We start from the raw sequence: 21,641 nt of genomic DNA, 5'->3' as shown, positions 1-21,641 counted from the left end.
TAATGTAGTCTCTAAAAACATTCATTTTAAATATCTCTTAATGCTTTTGGCATCATTCTAGAATTGGCATAAAGAATGGAATCCTGAAATGTTTGGTATCTTTAGTAACTTGATATTTGTAACTTGTGCGTTCCTTTTTATGGAAAGTACCTTCTGTCTCCTCTTATAATATTCACGAAACCTGTGGTAACATCAAACCATCCATGCATGGAACTTATATTTGGTCATTTTAAATACCAAACTGCTTAAAAGTTCCAGAGACTCTATTTTTTCTAATAGAACCGGCTCTTCCCATATTTGAAGTAAATATAAAGAAAACAATACACATCCTAAATTTATCTTTAAGGTATCATTTCAGAACAACATAAATGGTCTAGCTAATTTTGACAAAGAGAAAAAACTTCAAAATTTTGGTAACATTTCTTTTCAACAAATAATGGTTCAATTAGCTATTTCTAGATAAAAAGAAATTTAACCTTATCTAAACTTCATGGAAAAACAAAAACTAATTCAAGTTAAATCATAAATACTAATGTAAAAAACAAACCTAAAAACTTTTAAAAGTAAATGCAGGAGAAAAGCAAATAAGGCTAGGTGATGTTTTCACACACAAATACAAAAAGCACAACCCATAAAAGAAAATATTCATAAACAGACCTTTGTCAAAATTAAAAATTTGCACTGTAAAAGAGGCTATTCAGAAGTCAAAAAGACAAGGTACAAACAGGGAGAAAATATTTGCAAGTCATTTATTCAACAAATGTGATACCTAAATAATATATAAATAACTTTTAAAATTGAAGATTATAAAAACCAATTTGAAAAGTGTTAAAGACAAAGATAGATATTTCACCAAAAAAGAAGGCTATATGATAAGTACTGCACACAAAAAACTTAACAGTGTTAACATTTAGGGAATAGTAAATTAAAATTGCTGTGATTTATCACCACACACCAACTAAAACAGCTATAAAAGATCTGTAATAATAAGTACTGGGAAGGATATGAAAAAACTATCTTTCATACATTGCTGGTTTAAATATAAAATAGTAGAAAATAGTTTGTCAGTTACATATAAAACTAAACACACCTATATTCTGTGACCTAACAATTGTTCTCTTGGACCTTTGTCCCAGAGAAATGAAAATTTTAATTCAGGCAAATACCTCTGGATGACTATGCAAAACAGATTCATTTGTAGTAGCAAAACCTGTGAATAACTTAAATGTCCATAATTTTGAAACATTACCCAGAAATCTTACATGAAAAATATTTTTTCCAAAGAAAAACATCTATTTTTTTCTTAAATGCTATTACACCCTTGTATAGTCCTGTCTTCTTTACTAGTCATAGATTGAAAACTATATTGAATTATAACTTGGTTCTTTAATCAAAAATCACTAGCTTAAGGACTGATATGTTTTGTTCCTTTTGTCTGAAAAATCACATCAGTAATATATAAGGTGCCAGAAGATTTAGTAAGAGTTGCATGTGCAAGCCCCGAGCACTTCATGGAAAGTTTTGTTATAACCCATCCTTCCAAATATGATGCTTGTGCTTCACTCACCAAGAAAAAACATCTATCTTTTCTAGCACAGTAGATACTAAAGAAAAATATAAGTAGTATAAAGAGAAGAAGATGAATATAGTTTGGAATTGGTTTCAGAAACGGGTGAAAATTAAATGTTAAATCTCTTGTTTTTGCTCTAGCCATTTGGATAGATCTTTGAGCTGCAAAGGGCTGTAATAAATTTAGCACGAGCACAGGAAATGGGGACAGGATTTTGGGGAAAACATAATTAAAAACAACTAGTTTAATACTAGTTTGAGGGTCACTTGGCTAACTGATTATCATGAACAAGTTATTTACTGTCCCGAGTGTGCCTCATCTTTATTTATCTTTATATTTTTCTTTTTCACAACTTTTATTCATTTTAATGAGAGAAAGAGATAAAGTATCAATGAAACAGTTTCAAAACAGACTAGTAGGATGTTTACAATAATTAATGCATTGCATATTATTGTCTTCATAATAGTTATTCAGAGGACAAGATGCAGACATGATATCTTGTCTAAACAATATTAGTACAAACTTTTATTCTCAGTGAACTAAGAGAAAGCAGCTGTATATTTATCCTAATTCTCTTGTGTATACATATATATATTTATTTTTCTTCCCCCCTTTTTTCACAATAAAACTGTCTTTTATTTACACTTTTATGAAGTTAGTTAACGTGTGACAGTAGGTTGCCTAGCAACTGATAGCAAACCTTAACCAGACAGGATGTTCATCTCAGGAGTGATGTAACTTGTTTGCTTTAGGTACTGGGTCAAGTCTCACCTACACATGTTTGATCAATTTCCTAGCTTTGTGGCTCCCAAAATATCCCCCTTTTCTATTTTGTTTTGTCAGACATGGGTGTTTCACTGCAGTTAGAGAAGTTATATTTGGGGAAGTCTTTAAAGAACCTTTTCATACTTGAAACCAGTCTAAAGATTATAGGTATTTGAATTCAGCAAAATAACCCAATATAGGCCAATAGTCCATAATAGTAGTGGGTTATGGCAGAACTGGCAATTGTCAAAAGTTATTGACTTGAGCCTTTAAGTTATTGACAGCTCAGCATATTAGTTTGGCATTACTTTTTATACCTTGTGGTTATACTTTTCTGCTGGTTGGTTAAGACCAAGTTAAAGCAAGACCTGTATAACTAAAAATGTAATTTTTGTGTCTGACAAGGTCAGTCAAATCTCCTCAGGATTTACCCTGGAACCATGGACAGCACCTTGTAGATCTTTTGTCAGTGTCAGCCATCTGGATGAGTCACGTCCATTGCTTGACCAATTTATTCTCTGTGAAAGCTTGAGAGAAATTTTTTTCTTTTTTTTTTTAATGTATTTTAGTACAGTGTCTACAGGGTCTCACTGCACATATCTGACTCATAGTGATCTTCCTGTTTTCAGCCTCCTAAACACTAGGATTACAGATGTGCGACCATGCCCAGTCTCAATCTCTATCTCAGCATGACTAGGGGACGGGGCCAGCACAGCTCACTAGGGATCGAACCCCAGCCCCTGCACATGCCTAAGCAGAAGTTTTAGTCCTCTAAGCTATTTGGTGGGCCTGCCTCATCTTTAAATAGATGAGAAAACTGTATCCCCTTGAAGGGGAAGTAATTTCCCTAGGTTTTTTGGTGGTTCAGCAGGAGAGTATGGACAAAACGTAGATTTCTTTTTATTTTCAACTACTCTAAGGCACCATTGGCAATAGTACTCCATCTTAAATTGTCCATCAAGAAGTTGATCAGTTGTGATACTGGCATTCATGATGTGTCCATGGACTTACATACTTATCAAGAAAGACCAATTTATTGCATTTGTTAAGATTATATTCTATCTGCCAGTAATTCCAATTAGGACTTTTATGTTTGTCTGGGTAGGTAAATTAGAGTTGTGTGTCAATTGATCTGAATTATGCTATAAAACATTTTATAATCTTAATGGCTTAAAAAATAGTAATCTATTTATAGTTCATTGAACATTCATATCATAGATCAGTGGAGCTTCTGTTTATCTGTACATTGTAGTTAGCTTGAGACATTGGTTTATAGTATGGCCTTCATCCCCAAAATTATTGGTTTTCATGTTATGGAAAAAGAGCTCAGGGGGGTTTGTCTTGACATTTAAATGTCCCAGTCTGGAAGGGACATGCACATAATTTCTCCTTTGACCTTGTTGACCAAAATGTCTTGTCACATGGACCAATTTAATAGGGAGCCAATGGTAAGGTCCTAAATTCATTAGAAAAGGGGAGAACCATTTGTGGTTCAGCAACAATAATTATAAGAACCACATGACACATGAAGTGTTATGTCTCTGTTAGCAGTTGATAAACTTGAAGATTAAATAGTATGAACACTCCTGTTCATTAATATTATTTTATTAGGGCCAGCTAGATAGCTCAGAGGACTAAATTGCCTGCTTAGGTTAGAACTCAGGGGCTGGGGTTTGATCCCTGGCACCACAAGCTGTGCTGTCCCTGTCCCCAGAGCGTGCTCAAACAGCGATTGAGACTGGCTGTGGTGTGCTCCTGTAATCCCAGCGCTTGGGAGGCTGAAAACAGGAGGGTTGCTATGAGTCTGATATGTATAGTGAGACCCTGTAGACCCTGTACTAAATACATTTAAATATATATATTATTTTTTTAAATTTCCCAGCCTTAAAAGGATACTGTCAGTGATTGGGGCCAGCATGTAAGTTGTTCCAACTTCAGTATTTTCTATAGGCATATCTATTTTTATCATACCAAGTTTTGGCATGTGTAGCTGTTCTTTCTGATGTTTCCTGTTCATTTCCAGACCATCGGGAAAATTACCAAGAACTAAAATACTTGAGTTTAAAACTTCCCCCTAAACAGAAAGGAATATTCTTTAATTTTCATTTTCAGTTACTATTGTCTTTTCATAAAAAAGTATTTCTCTCTCTCTCTCTCTCTCTCTCTCTCTCTCTCTCTCTCTCTCTAGTCTACAACAGAATCATGGTGACAGCTGGTTAAACATTTTTATTAACAATGCTTCTTCAAAGCTGGACCTTCCATTATTCTAAGGATCACTCCTTTGTAATATAGCATGTAATGTATTCATAAGAATATTTGTTTGTGTAGGTGGTTGAAGTTTGAAGAAGATGTGGAAGATGGAGGGGAAAGGTGGAGCAAGCCATATGTAGCTACTCTTTCACTGCACAGCTTATTTGAGTTGAGAAGTTGTATTCTGAATGGAACTGTGTTGCTGGACATGCATGCTAACACGTTAGAAGAAATTGCAGGTATCTTTTTCATTCTCATGGATTCATTTGATGTTTATTATTCTCTTTTCCTTATAATTTCATGAATGTCTGAATTTTAAAATACAACTTTTTACTGCAGTGGGGCCCTGGGTTCTTAAAACTTTGTCTCTTCCATCCCTTCGTTAGAAAGACAAGGAGTCAAACAATGGTGAAATATAATCTAGTTTGCCAATGGTAAGTGTAGAGTGAGAACTTAGACATTCTGACCATCACTCAATGCTTGTTTTTCATTATTGTGTTTACACTATTATTATTAGAAAATTGAAGAAAAAAGCATTTTCAGCTAGAGAGTGATTATCCAATATTTTAATATAAGAAATAGCTAAATGAAAAATTTCAGTAAATAGGAAGAATACTGGATTGACACAAAAAGATGCCCATTTATTTTTTTTTTTATTTTTAAAGAGAAAGTATAAAAATAAAACAATTTCAAAACAGGTTTGAAGGAGAGCTACAGTAATAAATACATTATGTATTGTTGTCTTCATAGTAGTTATGCACAGTACAAGATATAAGCATGATATCTTGTCCACACAATATTAGCACAAGCCTTTCTTTTTAACGAATTGAGAGAAATTAACTATATAACTATCTTAACTATTGTGTATATAAATCTATATTTTTATTTTCCCTTTTTCCTTTCCCCTTTCTCCCACTATGGTTTGTCTTTTCTTTTGAATAGTTTCTTCCCAATTCACAATATCTATTATTCTTATTTACTCTATCAGTTTCTCATACTAGTGAGATGATACTATGTGTACACATATGGATCTAATTTATTTTACTTATGAGCATGGTCTTAAATTGCACCCAACCATTTATTTTAAATTGAAGGAAAGTCAAATGGTACAGTTGATATGTGTTTCACAATTCAATATGATATCTAGCTCTAGGATGAGTGATTTATATTAGAATCTTGGAATTTAATGACTATGTAACAAAAGCCAATATATTTATGAAGTAAATCACGCTAGAGAAACAGTCAGAGGACTTATATCTTTTTTTATAAAGACCAACATAATCCAGTGAAAACACAATCATATAAACATGCAGAAATTGATTTTAAAAGTATAAATGAAGTCATTAATGGAAAATTTGAAAAACAATAAGTTCTGAGGCAGATTTTTAAAAAAACACTACATCAAGAAAAAAGGTACTTCTATATGGGATTTACTTGTGAAGCGGAAGGACTTAAAAGAGACTTCAATATTTTAATTATACAATTAATTGTACATTTAATTTTAATTATAAAACAATTTCAAAACAGGTTAGAAGGAGAGCTACAGTAATAAATACATTGTGTATTGTTGTCTTCATAGTAGTTACATTCATTGTTACATTTAATTTTAATTATAAAATTACCAAAATAATTTTAATTGTAGATATGGAAAAAACCTCAGAACTGTTTGTGTGTTTCTAAAATCAGAAAAAAATAGAGAGGGGCTGGTGAGATGGCTCAGTGGAATACGCGCTTCCCTGGCAAGTGCAAGGGCCCGAGTTCAATCCGTGGTTCTGCCAAAAAAAAAAAAAAAAAAAGCAGAGAAATGTTTGTATTTAATTATTGGTAAAAAACACTGTCTAATTTGTTCTTTCAAATAGTTCCATGAGCTATATTGTTCTCTTCCCATTGCTCAGACAAAAATACTTGACACCCACACTTTAAAGGTGAGAGGTTTATTTCAGCTGAAGGTTTTAGAGGGTTCAGTCCAGTTGATTTTAAAGCAGGAAAAGCTTGATGGAAAGATACAACAGAGATAAGAGTGGCCAAAACACAGAAAAGACCCAAAAAGTGAGCTGGGAACAATTCATCTTCCCAGGTTGTGCTCCCTGTGACTCACCTCCTGTAACCAGGCTCTAACTCCTCACAGTATTTTCAGCTTTGAACACATCAATGAATTCATATTAGGGACCCTTCCCATGGTTGCCACTTATTGGGACTCCTGAAGTGAGTTCACAATGCCCTGCCCAGAGTTAGGGCATAAAGCAGAGGAAAAAAGAGCAAGAGACAAAATAGGGCTGCAGGTATGGATCTAGGATTTCTAGTTGTTCTCAGGTTACCCAGAAACTTGGTATTTATTTATTTATTTATTTATTTATTTATTTTTATTTTTTTGGCAGAACCGGGGATTGAACTCAGGCCCTTGTGCTTGCCAGGGAAGCACTTATTCCACTGAGTCATCTCCCCAGCCCCAAAACTTGGTATTTATTCATTACATCTGAGTCAAGGACACTGAGTGAACAGCAGTGGGTCTTTCCAAGGACAGTAGTAGTGACCGTGGTGGGCTCCTAAGAAGAACAAACGTTCTTGTAAGGACAAGAACAGGATGAGATGCAGGCAATGAGAAAGCTGTAGTTTTCCTAGATACCTGTCCTATCCAGCAGGTTTTATCTTGCCCAAAGGCTCCAGCAGTCGTTAGCTCTAGGGCTCCCAGCTGTGACCAAAAAGGAGCAGGGAGTTTCTCCCTTCCAGTCAGACTCAAGTGCAGGATGAGAATAAGGGTAGATGCCCCCTAGATTCAATTTATAATTTGTGGTCCCCAGCAGATTAATTCCCTGATGAATATATTACACCTATTGTCCAATCATCTTCTGAAAACCTCACGTATGAACAGGTGAGCCTTTGGGGAGGAATCTTTGATCTGAACCATAACAGTGTGATTTACAGATTCTAGGGGCTTCTGACTTCAAGCCCATTGTTCCTTCTTTTACACTGCTATAAAAATGCTTGATCATTCCAAAACAATATCCAGGTTATTTTCCTCTAGATCTGTAAAGCATTAGCACTTCAGAGCCTGTGCATTCACTAGTAGTAGGTTTAGCATCTTTAAACATAAACTATTAAATCAAGTTGTCTGAAAAACAGATGGCTTCCAATAGATGCTGTCAAAATTTTAATAGTTTGATCAATTTAAAATTATTCATTGTGAGAGCGCAGGCCCGGCGGGTGAGTGAGAGGACCCAGGCCGCGGTGTCCTGAACAGACCCAGAGCGCAGGCCCGGGAGTGAGTGAGAGGACCCAGACCGCGGGGTCCTGAACAGACCCAGAGCGCAGGCCCGGGAGTGAATGAGACGACCCAGGCCGGGGGGTCCTGAGCAGACCCAGAGTGCAGGCCGACGAGTGAGTGAGACGACCCAGGCCGCCGAATCCTAAACAGACCCGGAGCACAGTCCTGGCGAGTGAGTGAGACGACCCATCCCGCGGGGTCCTGAACAGACCCAGAGCGCAGGCCCGGAAGTGAGTGAGACGACCCAGGCTGCGGTGTCCTGAACAGACCCAGAACGCAGGCCTGCAGGCTGCAGGCCCAGCAGGGAACCCTTCAGCAGAACTCCCTGCAAGGAGGCTAGAGGCAAGACCCACACAGCTGATTCAGAAGCAGAACATCTTGCCAAAGAGACACAAAGGGTTCAACTCTAACACCTGCAGCAGAAAGAAGTGGAGTGCAGCAGCCAGAAGCAAACAACACCCACCTGGAGGAATCCGAACTTCATAGATCCGGACCTGGTGCTAAGGTTACCACTGCAAGCCCTACAACAACCCTGCAGACTTCTTTCTAGATGTAGTATGTGCAGACTCCTCTGTTGTATTAAACAGAGAGAGAGAGGACTGTGGAGACCTGGCTGATGTAGGCCAGAAACAGGGAGAAGGCTCTGGAGACTCCAGGCTTCACTAAACAGAGAAGAAGGCTATGAAGCTGAAGAGAGAGGAAGACTAGCTGAGCTTTATGCCAACTCCTCCCTATACAGAACAGTAGAAGGTAAATTAGATCAACTCTCAGGAGGTCAGAGGAGGAGCTTGGCCTTCAGAATCACCCATACCACCTCTTTCTGGCATCTGCTTAGATGGATTATCAAACGTTCATTCAAAAACTTGCTGGGTTATCCACAAGTCACTATAATTCAGATGTTTTTGAGTATGTCGCTGTACTTTAAAACCATTGCACCTGTGTTTTCATGGTTTCAGTACTTAAGTATTCCACATTTTGGTTTTACGGCTTTGCAACATAATGAATTTTTGGGGCAAAACTTCTGTCCAGAACTCAATACAACAGAACACAGTGGTTGTCTCAACTATATAATATGTGCTGGTGAAGAATTCTTGACAATCCAGGGCATTGATCTCTCAGCTTGGGACTGTGGAAGAATCTTCTGGGTTTGACTTTAATGATGATTTTCTTCCTTCTAATTACCTTCCTTAAATTGGCATTTCTTAAAAAGCATTCCTAATGTTCATTTAATTATAAGTTACAATAATATTAAAAAGGAGCTCTTTGATTTACTTGAAATCCAATGAAGATTTTGTATTGTCTATAGTTCATTTGCCAGCACTGGTGCTCACTACCTATCATTTCAATAAAACCTTCTGCAAATATCACAACAACAAAAAATAAAAAATAAAAAAAAATAAATAAATAAAATAAAATTATTCATTGTGGTCTTTTACACTCATAGATATAACATACATTAACATATATGTGAGAAGAAAAACAAATATAGAAATAATCTTATTCCTAGTATTAAGGAACCTCCATAAAAGGAAACCACAAAACACTCTGAACAAGGAAAGATAAACCTTATTATTCCTAAGTTCTATATACCACCAATAGACAAGTAGCTCTTTGAAATATATATGTTGTGTAAAAGACTGCATAAAGTTAAATGTAGTTTGATATTCAGAAATAACATAGGCAACAGTGACAGTTTGCATTAAATTATGACTTAAAGAAAATGCTTAGTTTAGAAATTAAGAAATTTCCTAAGAAGCAAGGGAAAGAAACTGTCCCGCTCAGTTTCTTACTTTTACATTTTAAAATCTTGCTCATACCCAATAGATATTTTTGTGTCTTAATTAGAAATTAAATACCTGGGCTTTTCATGGTACTTTGAAATTTGGGAACCTCTTCATTTTGTACCATTATCTTTTGATACTCTTACTAAACTTATTTTGATATATAATCCTTATTTCATAAATAAAGAGGCGAACATTTACAAGGTTAAAGCTTTGTCTTGCGGAATTTATTTTTGCTACTTAACTCAGTGATTGTGTTATATCTGAAAATTCATTCCTCTAAAATAATTTTTGTATTGACTATATACAACAATGCTATTGAATTCTTAAACCTGGCAAAGTCAGTCTCATGAGCATACTCTTCATTCCTTAATAAGCTTTAAATTTGTTAATTTACCATCTTTCCTTAGGAACTATTTCTTTTTTATGTATTTAGTACAGGGTCTGCAGGGTCTCACTACAGATTGGACTCATAGTGATTCCTTAGGGGGCATTTCTATCAGGAAATAGCTCAGTAATTTGATGAAAGCTCTGACCTTAGTTCAGTTTCATTATTTAAAATAGTGGGTGTTTTTTTTTTTGTTTTGTTTTGTTTTTTGTTTTTTGCTCACACTGTAGCCTCCTTGCTCAAACACGGTGTAGACTGTGACTCTTAGTTGTTTAAATCTAGCTTTTTCAAGCAAATTACAATTCTTTAGTCTATTCTTAAAATGAAAGTAGTTCAAGTAAAGCTTAATACCCCAGATAGCTTGTTAGTATTCTTTTTGCTTTTCTAATTAGTCTGTCTTTCTACTGCTGAAGTAACCCAACTTGGATGTCCCATTTTTTAGTGCAGAGCACCTTGAAAATGCCTTTTACATTATGTTAATATTTTACTGCTAACAACACATAGAAAAATACACATAAATATTTGTGTTGATCATTTTTTACCCTACGCTCCTTCTCAATAATTAGAGATTCATTCTCACTGAGCAATTACCATTTGACTTTTAAAAATAAGATATTTTTTCTGCCCTCAAAATTTTTCATTAAAACTTTTCTCCTTTCATTTTACAGTTGTTTTATTATTTATTTATTTATAATCTTCATGTTATGATAACTAAGCTCAGATATAAAATGTGTGAAAGGTATGCTTTACCTTTGAAGACTAAATTTTGCATTCTCCTATCCACTATCGTATTTTGTTAAAACAACAATCATAAGGTAGGAAGGTGGCTATTTCTGATTTAAAAGGAAGATAAAACAGAAGCTAATATACTAATGACATTTGCAGGACAGAACTAATATCTTTTGACTGACCTATTGTTAGGAGTATTGGCATCAGGAATCAAACTCAGGACCTCTGGCTTGATAGGCAGGTATTATGCTGCTGTGCTACCTTCCCAGTCCTTGACCTACAGTAATACAGTTTGTTTTGTTTCGTTATCATTTGGGCTATACCCATTAAGAATAATGGAAACCTTTTCTATACCTCCTGTTTGTCATTTTTATATGTGAGAAAGTTATTAATTACGGACATATGTTAGTCACTAGTTTTAACTTTCCAAATCTAGTAGTTTATGATTAAGGATGCTAAACGTAGTTCTTCGGAAATGCACAGGCTCTGAAGTACTAATGTTTTATAGACCTAGAGGAAAATAACCTAGATAGTGTTTTGGAATAAACCAGTATTTTTATATCAGTGTTTTGATATGTTTTTAACAGACTCAGAGAATTCCTTAAAGAGATTTTGGTAGACTTAATAGAAGAAAATCCCATTTATATCTGGCAGGTTTGTTAAGAATTTCTGTTATAATTAAAGTAGGATTTTCTTTTGGATCAAGTTAATTTAAAATATATCTATTTCCCAATGTTTATAAGAATTCAATAAATCTAAACTTCACCCTTCAAAATATTACTTAACCTTTTCAAATCCCAAAATCTCCAGATATATTTTCCTATCATGATTTATTCTGATGTGGAATTAATTATATTGGAAATGTTTCCTAGTTATATTTCATGTATATTATAGCCATTTTTATTCTCTATTTTAATCTCTTTGAAATTCAGCATTATAAAAATTAAAAATGGAAATATTCTCTTGGCAGGATGAATACTTTACCCTGATTCTGTCAGTGAGAGTTAAGAAGTTAAAAATCAAACTAAAGTTAGTACCATGGACAAATTATCCATCATAGCTCTCAACTCATATTAAAATGACTTTTGATTTAAAAAAATATTTTATTGAAGGATAAGTAGCCAGAGTGTTTCACTGAGTGTAATCTGCAGACTTAGAGGTATGGACATAACCATATTTGAAAGAATGGGTTTGTTATGACAATCCTGGGCCTAAAAACGAAGTATTTTAGAGTAGTTTATATTTTTAATAGTCACATTGCTAAGTATTCACACTGCTTGCAAACAACAACTAGAATTTAGAAACTTAATGTGTTCTACTTATCCCTCATTATAATTTGAAGTTAAGATGATAGGTTTTCAAAATGTTTACCTGAGAATCTTGGAAAAGAAAAAGACGTATATAATATTTTTAAATTCTCATGGCCTCTCAGGTGTTTTGGTCATCAAGATGGATTGATTATGATAAAATAATTACCTAATCAGAATGAAAATAATTTTTGTTTTTCTGAGGTTCTTCATAAAAATGCTACTAATTTTTCTAAAGTTTAACATTAGAACAGTATGACCTGTTTATCCTTTTTCTTCTTGCTTTTCATTGAGATCCTGGCATTGTACTGTGGTGGCCTACTCTATAATTTAGACATCACAACCTGCTGAGATTGTAGGATTTGACTGTGAGCTTTAAGCCATTATGGCCCATTATCCTTTCCTATGTTTCAAGTCAGTACTGCTACATATTCTAGTGGTGAACAGAATAATGTGATTACTGAGTCAGATTCTCCTTAATACTTAAATCTCCCCTCAGCATAAGTGATATTTGCGAGTTAGAAGATTAACTTTTCCAGTTAATTAACATATGATGTGATGCAGTGTACTTTAGAGGAGTTTTCCATGTGTTTTGTGTAACTAGTGAACGGATGAAGGCTTGTTTTTTTTTTTTTAAGTGTTTACTTTCTCTTATGAAACTGTTTAAAATTAAGACCTCATCACTGAGAAACAGTGAAGCTAGCGACAACCTGTAAGTTTTTCGCAGTGCTCACACCTGGAGAGATTGTGCTTAGGCGAAATTGAAAATTATACACGTGTATGGTTTGTTATATAATGAACTTTGATTTTGATTAGAACATAACACTGAGAGTCATGTTGGGCTAATGGTTGGAGCTGCGTTATGATGACATACTGACATTTTAATCAGCAAATTTATTTATTTATTTATTTATTTTGTGTTTTAGGACAGGACCTACAGGGAGTTCAGGGTCACACTACTAGATTGGACTTGTAGTGATTCTCCTGTTTACAGCCTCTGAAGAGCTGGGATTACAGACCCGTGCCACCATGCCTAGTCTGAATCACTATCTCAGCACACCCTCGGGGTGCGGCCGGCACAGCAGGCCTGGGGATCGAATCCCTGGCCCCTGCGCCTGCTTGCAGGTGCTTTAATCCACTGGGCCCTTTAATAAGCAAATTTAAAACTTCTGTTATGAGGTATATAAAGCATATTTCACATGTATTTTTATAACTTTCATTTTAGCAGGTTTAGGGTAACATATGTTGACAACTTATCAGTTTCTTTATTTCACATTAATTCAGTGGTATAACTTAACTGATTCCTAAAAGAACTGAAGTACAGACTTAAATATTTTTCCATAATATCATACATTTTCAGAGCTGAAAGGGATCCTTGAGATAATTATAATGGCAAACTGATAAATAACATATATATATATATATATATATATATATATTACTCATTTTCCATTGTCATATATATTATGTACTTTCCATTGTCAACAGAAAAGTGCGAGAGCTAGCTATACCTTATATGGCAAACATAGCCTGCTGCCTAGTTTTCTAAGGTTTTGGGGGCTTAAAATTTACATGGCTGAAAAATAATAATAAAGACAAATTAAATATTTGTAATGTGAGCATTAAAAAATTTCAAATATCAGTATCTATATAAAAATTTTACTGGAGCACAACCATGGAGTTATATATATATATATATATATATATATATATATATTCTGGCTTATTTTCTCAAAAGGCAGAGTGGAATAGCTATGAGAGAGGTTAAATGTCCTGCAGAGGCTAAAATGTTTATTACTTTGCTCATTACAGAAAAAGCTTGTCTACATGTGATTTATAGAATTGACTGCAAAGTGAAGGGTAGCACTTGATTAGTCCACTAACTATGCAAACCACTTCCCCATTACCAGAGATTGGTTATAAAAGGCGTGGCTACGTCAGTTGGACTTGGAATTTCTCCTGGCTAAGGAAAAAATCATATTTCTTGTAAAAATGCAACCTTCTAGACTAGAAGAAAGAGAAATAAGTAATCTAATTTCTGGCTAGATATGCACAAAGCCATGTATTTCCTTTTGGCTGATACCCTTTACAAAAGTCAGTTTGAGGTTAAAGCTTGCACGTTGGGGGCCGGGGAGATAGCTCAGTAGAATAAGCACTTCCCTGGCAAGCTCAAGGGCATGAGTTCAATCCCTGGTTCCGCAAAAAAAAAAAAAAAAAAAAATTAAAAAAAAAATAAAGCTTGCACGTAGAAGAGGAGGAAGCAGGCAGAATCACAGAGAAATGAAAACAGAGCCAGCCAGCTCTAATCTTTCTGTTGTGTAAGCCAATAAAACAAATCACTTTAATTAGCTTGATTTATAATTTGAATTGATAAGCCCAACTTTATTTGATATTGTGTTTAAAAATTATGAGTATTCTAAAATCATCATGAATTTCATACAGGAAAACATAATTTAGTAAGTGGAAAATGCAAAGAAAATTAGGAACTTAGAAATATTTACTGAAGGCACATTTCACTCACTGTATCAGGTGCCTTATGTCTGAGTTACTTTTCTCATTGTAGAGTAAGACACCTGGCACCCAAGGTTAAAAAAGGAAAAGTATGTTTAGCTCACAGTTTGTAGAAGTTTCAGTCTATAATTGGCTGGGTCCAAGGTAAGGTTGCAAGTGGCAGATGGACAACAGTTCATGGAGGCAGAAGACACCAAAAGCAACAAGCGAAAGAAAAAGGCAAACCTCTTTCTTTCTCTCATTGTATACAGGCTACCAGCCTGAGGGTGAGTGTAGCACTCACACCTTTAATCCCAGCACTGAGTCATAAATCCATCAGAAACTCTAGATTTAGCCACCCTGAAATATCCAACCCTCATGATTGCCTGAGGCTTTGGGGGGACATGTAGACATAAACCATAACACTTTATTTTTATCTCCTAGAAAATTGAGATAGCTATTATTTCTTCTTTATAAGTGAGAATACTTTGTGTGGTCACATAGTTTGAATAGGATAGTTAGTGACCCATGTCTTTCTTATCTGTTTCTTTTATATACTGAGACAAAACACAATTTGTAAGGGAAAATTCTGCTAATGGAAAAATTTCCAGTGAACTCAAAATGACAGTGGAAAACAGTTCAATGTGATCTGCTTTACATAACATATGCCTCAAAAATCAGTTAATATTTGATAATCTTAAAGAAAATTAGTTACACTGAAGTTCATTGAGGTAATATTTATTTATTTATTTATTTATTTATTTATTTATTATTATTATTTTTTGTGGAACCAGGGATTAAACTCAGGCCCTATAACTTGCCAGGCAAGCGCTTATTCTACTGAGCCATTTCCCCACCCCCTTGAGGTGATATTTGTATTGCTAAGAAATTTAAAATGCTTTAACCTGTCTACTTAATTTATTTGTATTTCTGATGCTATGTAGGGTAAATAACAACTTACTTACAGCCTTAGGAAAATTTACCTTCTCTTCCATATTTTACAATTATAGATTTTTAAATCTAGTCACATTTTCAAAGAATTCTTTGACAAAGTACGACTTCAATATCAGTATAAAGAGAACTGTTTATTCTCCAAACCCAGGCAACTAGATGTTCTCCTCACAGTAGACTTTCACTTATGGATCATTGCTCACTTAAAAAGAAAACAAGGAAATTACTTTCTACTAGAAAAATAGGAAAGAGTTGAAATAAGCATAAAACCACTTTTGGGGCTCACACATATTAATTATTCTTATGCTACCCCTATAAGTTCTTCCCCATCAATGTAGAAAACAATTACTTTTCTGAATACAATTATGCCCATTTGAAAAACTAACACATAGAAGTATTTGCTTAAAATTCATTGAGTGGTTTATGGTGAAAATTTGTATGTTTCTTGTGGAAATTTTCTATAAAGGAAAATAAATTTATTTGTTAACATCATATTTAGAGACTTTTGAAGGAATCATTTCTAAGATGAATAGTATTATTCAAAGTCTGCATTGGTGGAGTCATTGTTTCACTGTTGTTATGTGTCTGACTGTAAATTACATTTGTATTCTTCTGCCTTCCCTCTTCAGACATGGTCCTTGACCAACAGGTGAGCTCAGGTCAGCTGAATGAAGATGTTCGTCACAAGGTCCATGAGGCACTGATGAAGCAGCACCACCACCAGAATCAGAAGAAACTCACAAACCGGATTCCCATTGTTCGATCATTTGCTGATATTGGCAAGAAACAATCAGAACCGAATTCTATGGATAAAAATGGTAAGTGTTTCCCTATTGTGTTCTTTATATCTATTACAGGTCTATCTTTAGCATATATTTAATTTGAAAAAATTTTATGAAATTTATATTGTAGAATTGTTTCTTTTCCTATGTTATATGTTATACATATAGTCTGAGTGTGAAGCATTGAATTATAGGAATTTTAACAAAGATTTTAAGTTTCTTGAAAGGTTCATGAAAAAATACAAAGACAATGAACTTAATACGCACTTAGTGGTTCAAATGCAGTAAACATAAATGAAACATCAATTGCATCTGAGACAAGTTCCTAGTGTCTGCATAGCTTGAGAAAATAGTGTAGTTTTCAAATTATGCTAATCCTTTAGTTACGATCAATCACCATCTAGGGTTTGTGGGAAAAGACACTGGTTTCCTGTTGTTCATAGTGAGCAAATTCCATTGGAGATGACTGAAAAGACCCACTGGTGCCTTGACGCTGTTTATGAGTAACATGAAGCCTGACTCCAATGCATGTTCGTGTTCGCAGTGCAGTCTTCAGCATCCAAGGCCCCTTCACTTGCAGTGTACACGTGCCAACATCGATAAGCACTATTTTCCAGAACTCATGCAGACTGTTTTATGCTTTATAGCCTTTGTTTACTTTTCCATCAGTTTAACCTTTCATCATTTACTCAAGGAAGTTGTTTAGTAATGTGCTGCCTGTATTTTCTCTTAGTTTCATGGAGGAAAATGAAATTAGTATGAAAATAACATGAATTTCTTAATCTTCTATCAGATATAAAAGTTTTACATTTCTTTTCTTTTTAACTTGGGGCCTTCTACTTGCTAGGCCGCCACTTATTCCACTGAGCTATATCTCCAGCCCAAAAGTTTTATGTTTCTAAAAAATGAAAATTAATGTCTTTTCAAATATTTTTACTAAAAAGACTGATATTGACAAAAAAGCACATGTATTGAAAGTATGCACTCTCTTACTTGATTTTGTTTTTCAAAAACTTCAGAGATGCAAATTTTCTCTAAAATTTGCTTTATATGACAATTTTCACCAGTTTTCATACTACAATGATTATATATTCAAATATGAAAAGATAATTTTATAGTATAGATGCAACTTTCTTTCAAACTAAGAATTGGTCTTGAATGGCAAAATCATATTTTAAATATTTATTTCTAAGATCTTTCAATGACTAAATGTAAATTATTGTTAGATAAAGGAATCTGTGATTGTGAATTCATTCACTAAACTGTTAGGAGTATTTTGTGTTTTACATTGACTTGTGTTTGTAGATTCCACTGAATATTCTGATGATGTATAACTTGTTTTGTATTACATAATATATTTGAAAACATTCATATTCTAAATTTAATTTAAAGTATGTGATTCACAATAACTAGAAAAATGAAACTTATAATTTTAAAACTATAAACTTTAGTAATTATTTATTTATTTTGAATTTCTAGTATTCATTTTGGTGGATAAGAAAACTGATTCAGATAGTTACTGATTTTGACTATGGGCTTGTTATACATGATTCTGAAAATCTTAACAAATTATACCCATGAGCTAGCTTTCCAATAATTCAAGCACAGTTTGGAAAAATAATCTTTTACCTTTATTTTATCACTTTTCCTGGAAATAAAAAAAAAATATTTTTCTATAAGGTAGACATGGTTTTTCTTCAAAAAGGCAATAATTTTGGGCTTTAAATTAGCTAGAACCAACATCTCAAACTTTGTTGTGGATAATATTTGCTATCCAAAACTCATTGCATTTTTTTCTTGAGGGAGGAGTATATGAAATTTATTGGATCAGCTCTGTGTTGTAATATGCAATCTAGATTTACTGTTACTACTTTAAACTTCTGTTAAACCTGGAAGAGATGATAGAATTATAGTGGTGAATCACAAGTCTACATATAGATACATACAGATACAAGGTTTTCTGAGCGCTTGCTTTTTGTCTTATTCAGGAAATAGCTTAGTTTTCCAAAAACGAGGATCTGAGTGATTCTGTTACCATCTGTACAATCAGCCTTTATCTGAACACATATGAATCTTTTCAGGGCATACGTTAGGGTAATAAAAACTTGGAAACACGTATAATAAGATTCATATATCCAATTAAGTATTGTTGTAGAGTATGCTGTCAGAATTGGTTTTCTAAGCCTAGGATTATCACACCTCCTTATGACTCTGTTTTGCTTCCTCACACACTTTACATAATTATGTGTGTTGAGAATTCTGAAAATAAGTATAGACTTCAGCAATTTAGAAATAAATCTCTTACCCAGCAGTGTAAAAATGTGTGAAAGACCTTTACTACTAAGGTTCTCAATCTACTTATGAACTCTAAAAACTGCCAAACTCTAGATAAACAAACAAATTGAAATTCGTAGCCATAAATACAGATATGACATTCTGTTTCAAAACATGCAATAGAGATTTAAATTTTTTGGTGTAGTAATACGAAAGATTCAAAAGGATTTTTTAAACGTCCAAGAAAGTAAAAATAATATTCTTATTTTAAAAATTCTGTAAAATATTTCATGTGAAAGAGGATTGATTTTCTTTAAGATTATAGAATAGGAATTAAAGTGAGGATTTTCTAGAAACTCAATAACAAAACATACTTTCTTTTCAAAGCATAGAAATAGATTCAAATTCTCTTCCCTTGTTTAATGTGCTTTTTCTTTAGGGGTAAAGCAGTTGACATACCCTCAAAAATGAGCTTCTGCTTGCATAAAGAAGTCTAAAAGAGTCACTTAGAATAATATTTTTAATTTATTTAACTGAATTGTTTTCTAAGCATGCTACCTTGGTAGTATTCGGAAAGGATTAAACATTCAGACACTGTACAAGTATTCTACTACAAATCTTTCATGTTTTAAAAATTAACAAGATAATTTATTTTCTTGTTTCTCTGCTACCCAAAACTATATTTTTAAATGCATTTTCTAGAAATTTGTGGTAACTTGTTAATCTTATCTCCAAATGCACTGATTTACTTTTAGTATAATTTTTTTTTTGATATTCTAGATATTCTATTCAGGACTAAGTTGCAGAACACTATGGAATCACCGTGCATTTTTAATGTCACCATGTTGTGTTTAACTTTCACTTTTCATTCAGCATCAAAGCTGTGAGAATTAAATGCCTGATTCTGATGTTTCAATAGAAAGTGACAGTTATATTTGGCAAAACAATGGCAAAATAATAGAGAAATAGTATCTACTTTGACATTAAAACCCTGAAAAGGGTAAGAGTGGCAAGTAATCAGTATAAATATATCAAGAATATTCAAATAGTTCCTGGAAATTAGAAAGATTTTCTAAAAATAAAAATAAGACTTGTTATTATGTGTTCTAGAAAGTATAAATAAATTTGTATTTATTATTTAGGCTATGCAAACACACATTGAGATATCTGGATTACCAACCTATTATAAAATGTTATTACTCTGTGAAAACTTTTATATTTTTGAAATTAATTTGGGATTCTTAATTTCCTTTCTTATAGGATATCTTCATTTCATTCTGTCTTTTACTAATAATTTCTGACTATTCCTTTTCCTTTACATATCTGTTCCTCCTATTCAGAATACTTCTCACTTATACCTTTCCTTTATAATCTCAAAAGAGTTGCAGAGCAGAAAGTCTTTAATTTATTCTGCTAAGCCATTGATTAGTGGAGAACATTTAGATTTGGAAGAATGGAATATGTATTGACACTTTAGATCTTGGTAGAGCGTATATGTATGTATTGCAAATGGTGTTTATGCTTTTGGAAATATTGTTAATTACCTTATAGTCACTTATTTTGCAAATGTTCTCCCTTTTATTTCCAGATACATGATGTCTCTATGTGCTTAGATATATGCATGTTTTCTTGTTTTTAAAATATTATAGTCTCATAAATAAGATGCATAAGGTTTAAGATTTATTCTTAATAATATCCTACTTTAAAAAAGATAAAGCTAGAAAATAACTCCAGTATTACTTGAGAGAAAATACTTATGTAGAAGTAAACATTAAATAAAGATGATTATTTTCCATTGTTCCAAAAATACCAAGATGACACTATTGACACCAATGATGAATCTGTTCAGAGGCTATATTATTGTTGCTGAGTTTTGGAATATCAGAGTACATCTTCACAACCAACATATTTCTAAGATAATGTGTTTAAATTTGTTATTTCTTATATTGCATTAATTATTTTCAGGCATACTAATTTTTTCCAAGTTTAATTATGTGCATATTTTTCATGTTTTGAAGTATAGCTTACCTAATCAGCATTTTCTAAGTATTTACCCTTTCTTCCTTCATGTTTTCTACTCCCATGAATAAATGTATTGTTACACATGTATGTAACTTTGTCATTCATCTTTATATTTCTTTATTTTGCTCTGTCTTGTGTCTGTCTCTAACAGGCTCATCTCATCTCTGTACCTCCCTCATCTCCTACCCTTTGGGTACTCTAAATGAGTTGAAGGTTTCGAGGTAGTGTAAACCAGCTTGGTCTCTAGGTTCATAGTAATGTACTTCCATGTCTTCATCCCAGTTTCCTTCTTGTACACATAATTTACAGTGGATTAAGCAGTAGCAAATAATAGAATAATAAAATCACTTAAGTGATTCTACTGATTTGATTTTGACCAAATAGAAATTTAAAAACTGCTATTTTACAATACTTACAGTTTACTGAAAAAGAGAACTATGTGTAAGGACTTACATGAATTAGTATAATAAAAATAAATATAGTATTGCTTGAGAACAGATAGGTATGTTTATATTTTGAGGTATTTAAATGATACTGATATGACTTAAACTCATAAAATAGTACTCTGCTTTAACCTCATATTTCTTCCCACACAACTTTATCATCAAAAAGGTGTCTATGCCAGTCTGACATTAGGCTTAGTGAAAAAATTTGTGATGTGACAAGTAGAAGCTGAGTCTCTATCCTGTAGTTAGTAATTTGAATTACATATACAGCACTCTCAATTTTGTCCTGTACTTTCCCTGTATATGTGAAATTTGTCTAAGCAAAATATATGAACTATAATAATGTTGCATATGCTTCATACATTGATGTCCTAAGGGAAAAAATTCCATTTAAATTCAAAGGAAATTTAATAGTCATTCATGCAAATATTACATGGTATGCATTTTAATTGATAAGATATAAAACATATATATATACATATATATACACACATATTTGTATTTTAGGGAAGGGTTTACAAGGTGTTCAGGGTCTTGCTACTAGATCAGACTCGTAGTGATCCATCTGTTTACAGCCTCCCAAGAGCTGGGATTACAGGTGTGCACCACTCCCAGTCTCAG

At 33.4% G+C, this 21,641-nt stretch overlaps 1 protein-coding gene across 7 annotated transcripts in view; it reads left to right on the top strand.

Moving 5' to 3' along the window:
• Positions 1–21,641, top strand: part of Slc4a10 (solute carrier family 4 member 10) — a 416,671-nt gene that overhangs the window by 304,360 nt on the left and 90,670 nt on the right. For all 7 annotated transcript variants that reach the window (XM_023713848.1, XM_023713847.1, XM_023713849.1 and 4 more), the window contains 2 exons: positions 4,664–4,824; positions 16,126–16,314. In XM_023713848.1, the coding sequence (XP_023569616.1) occupies positions 4,664–4,824; positions 16,126–16,314 (350 nt within the window). The remainder of the gene's footprint in view (positions 1–4,663; positions 4,825–16,125; positions 16,315–21,641) is intronic.

The sequence above is a fragment of the Octodon degus genome, unplaced genomic scaffold (genome assembly GCF_000260255.1).
Source record: "Octodon degus isolate 3935 unplaced genomic scaffold, OctDeg1.0 scaffold00032, whole genome shotgun sequence".
In the NCBI taxonomy this organism is placed as follows: Eukaryota; Metazoa; Chordata; class Mammalia; order Rodentia; family Octodontidae; genus Octodon; species Octodon degus.
This window is presented reverse-complemented; position numbering and strand designations above follow the sequence as displayed.